Below are 7,334 nucleotides of genomic sequence, written 5' to 3'. Positions count from 1 at the left end.
ATTTTGAAATGCCAAAAATTTCTGGAAAAAGGTGCACACGTACATCTTCATATTCTATGTGCGTGCAGAAAGTTTCATGTAAAAACAACTCCTTTTGTGGCTTGTGCAACAAAGGAAAAACTTTGTGTCGCGGAACGCTATTTAGAAGCACTATTTTTCTTGCGGAGACAAAATAAAAATACTTTTTTCACAAAACTTTGTGCCGCGGGCATATTTTTGCAAACATGTATGCACGAAATTTTGTTTTGAATTTTTTGACATTACAAAACGCGTTTGGAATATATTTTAAAAAGCGGGTTCGTATGTACCCGGGTTCAGGACGTGCTGACTCTTATAGCACCACTTCTAATTATATCGATGCAAGGTGCACACCTCTTTGATCGTATTTGGCGAACCTATAAGGCACGACTTCGCGGGAAGCACTCCTAATTATGGGAATCTTCCCAACCCAGTTTTGGGAAAATTTTAGTGTGGTTTGTTCTTCTTTTGACTTTTCTGGACCGGGTTTTGTTCAGTTTTTTTTCATTTTTCTTCTTTTATTTTATCTTCTTAAATCAATATGTTTTCAAATACGTGAAACTTTTTAATTTTTTGTGAACTTTTTTCCAAATTCATGTTTTCAATATTTTTCTAATCCATAGTTTGTATTTTTTCTAATTTGTGAACTCTTTGAAAAATTTATGAATATTTTAAAAAAATGTGAGAAATTTCTACAAATTAGTGAACCTTTTTTCCAAACCGGCGAACTTTTTCAAATCCATGAGCTTTTTGAATACATGAATTTTTTTCAAAATCCGCAAACTTTTCTTAATTTCACAAACTTTGTTTTTAAGATAAGATGTATGAACTTTTTCCAAATCCGCATTTCTTTTCAAAATCCATACGTTTTTTTAACTTTCAAACTTTCTATGTTCGTGAGCTCTTTTGAAATTTATGAACTTTTGGCTCAAATGCTCACTTTCAGTTTCGTGAAGAGATGAGGCAGAAAAGGTAGAAAGCGATGTGTGAGCCTCAGAAGGCGCGTGCGTCGTGGGAGGCGACCGGCACAACGCTTGGCCGGTCGGGAGTATAGAATCGTTTACCTTAAGTTTTAGACAATTTTAAGAAGTGTAACTATCCACCCGCAAGAAAAAGAAATAACTGTAACTATCCAATTTCTTTGGATAGGCTGAAGTTGTGGAGTGGATTAGTCCCAACACACTCCAATAAAAATAAGAGTTTCCCATGAAAACGAAGCATCAATCATGGGTGGTCCATGGTTACATAAGCCTTCAGGAAAACCAAGACATTGTTGAGCTCCTCCATGCTAAGCACAAAGGTACTTTACAAATGGAGATTTCGCTCACGCATGCCTTCCTTGTAGCTTCTCTTCTCCTCCTCTTGTATTTCTTCTCCTCTCCTCGCAAGGACCTTAATGGACATGGCCATCTCAAGAGTATCCCAAGCCCTCCCGCCCTCCCCGTCATCGGCCACCTCCACCTCCTCAAGAAGCCGCTGCACCGCTCCCTCTCCGCGCTCGCTGCCCGCTACGGCGGTGGCCGCGACGGCGTTGGTCTCCTCAGCCTTCGGTTCGGCGCGCGGCCGGTCCTCCTCGTCTCCTCCGCGGCCATCGCCGAGGAGTGCTTCACCGTCCACGACGTCGCGATGGCGGATCGCCCCGGGCTCGCGTCGCGGCGGCTCCTGACGGACGAGTGCCCCAGCATCGCCTTGTCTAACTACGGCTCTCTCTGGCGCGACCTCCGCCGCATCGTCACCGTGCACGCGCTCTCCGCGCACCGCCTCTCGCTGACGTCTGCCGTGCGCGCGACCGAGATACGCGCCATGGTAAAGCGCCTCTACGAGCGCGGCGGAGCCGGCGCCGGCGCCACGCCGGTAAGCGTGAGGGCGACGGCGTACGAGTTCGTGGTCAACGTGATCATGGCCATGGTCTCTGGGAGGCGCATGGCGGAGGAGGACGTGCGCTGGTTCATGGCGTTGACGGAGGCTGGTTTAGCGGCGGCGGGATCGGCCAACCTCCAGGACTTCCTGCCGGTGCTGCGGCTGCTGGATTTCGGGAGGACGAGGAGAAGTCTCGCCGGCATCGCCAAGGAGCGCCGTGACTTTGGCCAGCGGCTCATCGACGAGTACAGGCGGCTCAACCCCCGTGGCGAGGAGACGTCGTCGGCGCCCAGGACGTTGCTCGGCGACGTGCTCCAGCAGCAGGAGCGGTCGCCGGAGTCGTACCCCGACGTGGTCATCCGCACCCTCTGCATGGTGAGTTGATACGCCAAAGTCGCATGCGTCAGGTAGTTGGTACACTGACTAAATGATTTTTTTTCTTTCGAACACGACACGGCCGGCTGTGTAGTGTACGTGAGCGTACCTGCTACCAGCATGCATCTCATCGCGGGTGGGCTGGAAGGAGACCTACTAACTAATTAATGTGAATTAGCAAATTATTAGTAACTGGTGACAGTGATCCAGTACGTTTGTTTAAGCACGGTGAAACCAATCATACAAGTTTTAAAAAGTGGGTGCAGTTCTAGTTCACAGAGTGTGCCACTTGTAATAATTTGTTAATGAGAACAAGTAATTAATCTGACGTGTACGGTGTATAACATTGCCCATTTGCTTGGCTAACGTCGAACGACAATAAGCTAGTGTATGCTGTAGCGAGCAAGAAACTAATGTCGATGGCTATGATCCACTCATCATGAAACTTCTCTAATTAGCTAGTATAGCACAACTATTGTTAACATATAAATTGCTAATTGATCTAGTTGAGTTGACGATATGCAACTAATTGATTGGTTGCAGAGAGAGCCTTGGCTCAGTGGTTGGGTATGTGGTTGTGCAATCCAACGACTCGAGTTCAATTCTCGAAATTGACAGGTGATGCACAGGGGTTTTCTCCCGTTTATTGAGGATCAAGCTTGATGTGTGGTGGAACCACTCATCAAGAAATATCTTGATACTCATTTAAAAAATTTTGAGGACCATGTTTATCTTGATACTCATACTAAAATGGCCGTATGCATCCTTAGTTGGTGCAGATGCCGGGAAGTGAAAATCTCCCCATTTTAAGGTGGGGAGCAGGCAGTAGAGTAATTGCCACAGACCACGACTTGGAGCAGGCAGTAGAGTAATTCCCCCGTCCCCCGTGCCGCTCCCGCGAGCGGCCCGGGCGGAACCCTAGATCGCCGCTGCCGCTCCCCTTTCTCGCCTTCCTTCTCCCTCGGCGGCGGCGGGGCTCCCTTCCCCATCGCGAGGCTCATGGGTGGGGCGGGACGGCCGGCCCTCGCGGTGGCGCTTGGCTCGGTGGCAGGTCGGGCCGCCGGCGGATCTGGGCGGGGCTCCCCTGCTTGGTGGCAGCGGCGTGGTCTGCGCGGGGCGGCGAGCGCGCGGGCTCCTCCTCATCCCGATCTGATGGCGCCGCGATGGCGCCGGTGCTCGGGCGTGCGGCGGGGTCCGCGAGGGTGGTCGGCGCGCGTCTTCCTCGCCGATCTGATGGCTCCATGGTGGCGCCAGTGCTCGGGCGGTTGGCTTCGTCAGGCGGTGGCGGCCGCCGGGCTCTCGACGGCGCTCCGGCGTGTGCAGGCGGCGGCAGTTCCTGTGCGCGGTCGGCGGCTCCACCTCTGACCCGGACGACGCGGGGGATGGCGGCGACCCGGCGTGGCCAACGATCTGGATGCGGTGGTGCCGGCGGCTCGCTGATATGCCGGTACTCCAGGGTCTGCCTGGTGGTACTGGTGGTGACGGCGGCCCGGGCACGAGAGTTGGATCCCTTCGAGCGGATCTGGGTGAAAACTTGCCTTCGGCTCCTGCTAAGGCCGACGGTGGCGGCGCTATCTGCGTCGTTTCCTTCCTGAAGGCATTGCCGTGGAGAAGTTTAAGGCCACTCTCTGCTACCTCCGGGGGAAACCCTAGACCGGATGATCGGATGACGGCGGCTCTGGTGTCGTTCCTTCCTTGGGGGCGTCATTCTTGGAGGTACACACATGATCGAGGGACCAGAGTACGAATTCTTTGGTGGAGCGGTGCTTCATCCTACACTCTAATGGCGCCGGATCTTGACGGCGTGGCGCAGTGCAGATTCGGAGTTTGCTGTGGGAGGATGGACTCACGCAGTAGGACGACGCTGTCGGGCGTCGTGGTTGCGTCGATGGCAGAGAGACCTGTCACGGTACATGCAACGGTACAACTCTGAAGATGGATTGGTGGCAGGTGGCTGCGGCGGCCTCATACCCGGCAGGCGTTCTGGTTGAGGAGTGCGCCGGACTGGTAGGTGCCCCATACCCGGCAGGCGTCCTGGTTGGGACCTCAGGTCTTAGATGTTTAGGTTTGGCTGCGATGTCTGTTTGGTATTAGGCACAGACTATCTGCGCCCCTTCATCGATTGGATAGGTGTAGCGACAGTTGTTGCTTAGACGGTGGCTTTATTCTTACTGTTGTATGGCTTTGTACGGTCTTGTGAGAATAATTAATAAAGTGGCCGCATGCATCGCCCAGATGCAGAGGCCGGAGATCATCCTCTTTTCTAAAAAAAACTAATTGCTTGGTTAGATAATTTTTGCAGTTTTGTAAAATTTGTGAAATTACTAATCTTATTTCAACTTTGGTGCATAGAGCATGCTACAAGCAGGAGCGGACACATCATCTAGCGCGATTGAGTGGGCGATGGCACTTCTGCTCAATAACCCAGACGTGCTGGCCAAGGCGAAGACTGAGATCGACACCGTCGTGGGCACGTCTCGCCTGATCCAGGAGAGTGACCTGGAAGTGCTCCCTTACCTCCGATGCATCATCACTGAGACCCTCCGACTATACCCTCTCGCACCCAACCTCGTACCGCATGAGGCGTCGCGTGACTGCACAGTCACTAGTGGGCAATACATCATTGCACGTGGAACCATGGTGTTAGTCGACGTGTACTCCATACAACGGGACCCTGCCTCGTGGGATGATCCAGACATGTTCATGCCAGAGAGGTTCGTGGGTGGCAATGTTTGTGAACAAGGTGGAAAGCGAATGATGATGCCGTTTGGGATGGGTCGGCGAAAGTGCCCCGGCGAGGGACTCACTTGGAGGATGGTGGGAGTAGCTTTGGCGGGGATGTTGCAATGCTTCGAGTGGGGACGGGTGGGAGAGAAGGTGGTGGACATGAGCGAGGGTTCCGGGCTCACCATGCACATGTCTGTGCAGCTAGTTGCAGTGTGCCGACCCCGTCAAGATATGGATGTCATGCTCAAGAGCCTTTAGAAGTGTGCTCCTTAAGCGTTGTGAGTTGATACACTTGCAAGGGTAGCGAAGCAACATCCCTCACTACTTTGTACTCTCTCCATTTGACAAATAAGTGACCTTTTGAACATTGACACATTCTTCAAGATGTAACTTTACCACTAACTTCTACTACCAGTCCCTGGCATAGTGCGAGTCCTGGGGCGCCGTCTCCTCATAGAATCGATCCAAAGCCATAAAGTTTTGTGATCCGAGTTATGGTTAATTAATTATAGCATGTGCAAGTTTTTTAGTTTTTTTTAAAATTAAATATATATAAACCGGCCGATTCTAAGTAGTAGCCCAACTAAACGCACCAAGGCGAAGCATTGCTAAAATTAAAATTACAACATATAACCATCTCATACATAAACTCATTACAACATATAACCATCTCATACATAAACGCACCAACGCACCAAGGAAGAAGGCTATACCACATCATATGCAACCGTGCAAAACCAAGTTAGACGTGTTCTGATCGGTTTGGCAAATTTTAATTACGTGGCCTCTAGGGTTTCCGGCTAACATTAGCTACCTACACACAACATTAAGGCGATAATTCTTGTTGCTAGATTAACTTTTGGTTGTGTGTGAAAGAAGATACTTATTTAAAAATCTCGTCCCCCACACTAAACTTCGTCAAATACGCGTGACACCCTAGAAGATCGTTCATCTTCATTGCCCTCTTGCGTATGCTAGGGTTCACTATTCTTGACTATGATGAAGTCCAAGGAACTGTTAGCAGATCGTCGACAGCCAGAGCCGATTGATTGTCGGAACCTTGTAAAAACGACATCATGCCGTTAATGAACTGAACCGGAGTAACACTCAAGAGAAGCATAACAAGAACATCAAACCCTCACATCCACATGTGATCTAGATCGAAACCTACATCTACTCATAGAACCACTCATGATGCCACTGTTGGGAAACGTAGTAGGAAAAAAATCGCCCTATGATCAACCAGGAACAATATGAAGATGCATATAGGATTTGGATCAACGATCGTTACCGACTCTGGAGTGCATCGGAAGTAGACAAGTTGGTGTAGATCATACTTGGAGTCCCTCGAACCATTGATGATGATCCCACAAACTGCCCTCAAATGATCCCTCGAACCGAAGACCAAAAGCATGGCATATCTACTTGGTTGCAAGCGTACGTTCTTCACAATCCGGCAGCGCTTCGCCGTCCAAAACCTACCGTCGACGGAGAATTAGAGGGAGGAGATTAGAAACACACTGGACTTATAATTATGAGTTGTCACATCCCTAGCTGCTGGTAGTGCTCTAGGCTAGCTTCATGTTTGCATCATGTTTAAATTTTGCCTAAAATTGAAATGGGGATGTTCAAACCCTAGCATTAAATCAACTCAACTAGGGTGAATTAAAATCTTTTCAATAAACCCAAAAGGTTCCTAAGAAAAGTTCATGATTTCTGGTTAAGGTGGAAACCTCTGCCAAAAATGATGATTATATTCCTAGGTCATTTTTGGATTTTTGAATTAAATCATATTGTATTTGACTTTGGGCATTTAAATACTATAAATAATTTAAATGTTCAAATAAATGTTGGAAAATTGTAGGGGTCACTGAAATAATTCAGAAAACACCCATAACTGTTTCCAGGATTTTATAAAATGATTTGATATTTTAAATCAAATCAAAAACAAATTGCAGAAAATAGAAAAGATAAAACAGAACAGAATTATAAAAGAGAGGAGAGAAACCTTACCTGGACCTTACCTGGCAGCCACCCACAGCCCAACACTGTGCAGCCCAGCGCGGCCCAGCCCACCTCCTTCCCCCCTTGTCCTCTTCCTCCTCTGCCAGGAGGACGAGCAGAGGCGAGGCGTGGCGCTCGCCGACGCTGCCCCGGCCACCTCCTGCTTCCCCCCCCCTAGCCACCTCCTGCTTCCTCCCTGGCCTCCCCAGCGACGCCCCGGACGACGCCACGCACCCCCTGCACCGCTCCCCTCTCCCCGTGCCCCTCTTTCCCCCCTGTTCGCCTCTCCCTCTCGCTCACCGAATGCGCCCGTCGCCACCGACGAGCACCACCGCACCCACCGTCTCCCC

The 7,334-nt window shown here is 49.9% G+C and overlaps 1 protein-coding gene across 1 annotated transcript; it reads left to right on the top strand.

Annotated features, from left to right (window-relative positions):
* Positions 1-1,302: 1,302 nt before the first annotated feature.
* LOC119307636 (cytochrome P450 81Q32-like) lies at positions 1,303-5,363 on the top strand. The gene is made up of 2 exons (XM_037583707.1): positions 1,303-2,253; positions 4,606-5,363. The coding sequence occupies exons 1-2, from the start codon at positions 1,330-1,332 to the stop codon at positions 5,236-5,238; spliced, it is 1,557 nt and encodes a 518-aa protein (XP_037439604.1). The 5' UTR covers positions 1,303-1,329; the 3' UTR covers positions 5,239-5,363.
* The last annotated feature ends 1,971 nt before the right edge of the window (positions 5,364-7,334 follow it).

Source organism: Triticum dicoccoides, chromosome 5B (genome assembly GCF_002162155.2).
Source record: "Triticum dicoccoides isolate Atlit2015 ecotype Zavitan chromosome 5B, WEW_v2.0, whole genome shotgun sequence".
Lineage (NCBI taxonomy): Eukaryota > Viridiplantae > Streptophyta > Magnoliopsida > Poales > Poaceae > Triticum > Triticum dicoccoides.
This window is presented reverse-complemented; position numbering and strand designations above follow the sequence as displayed.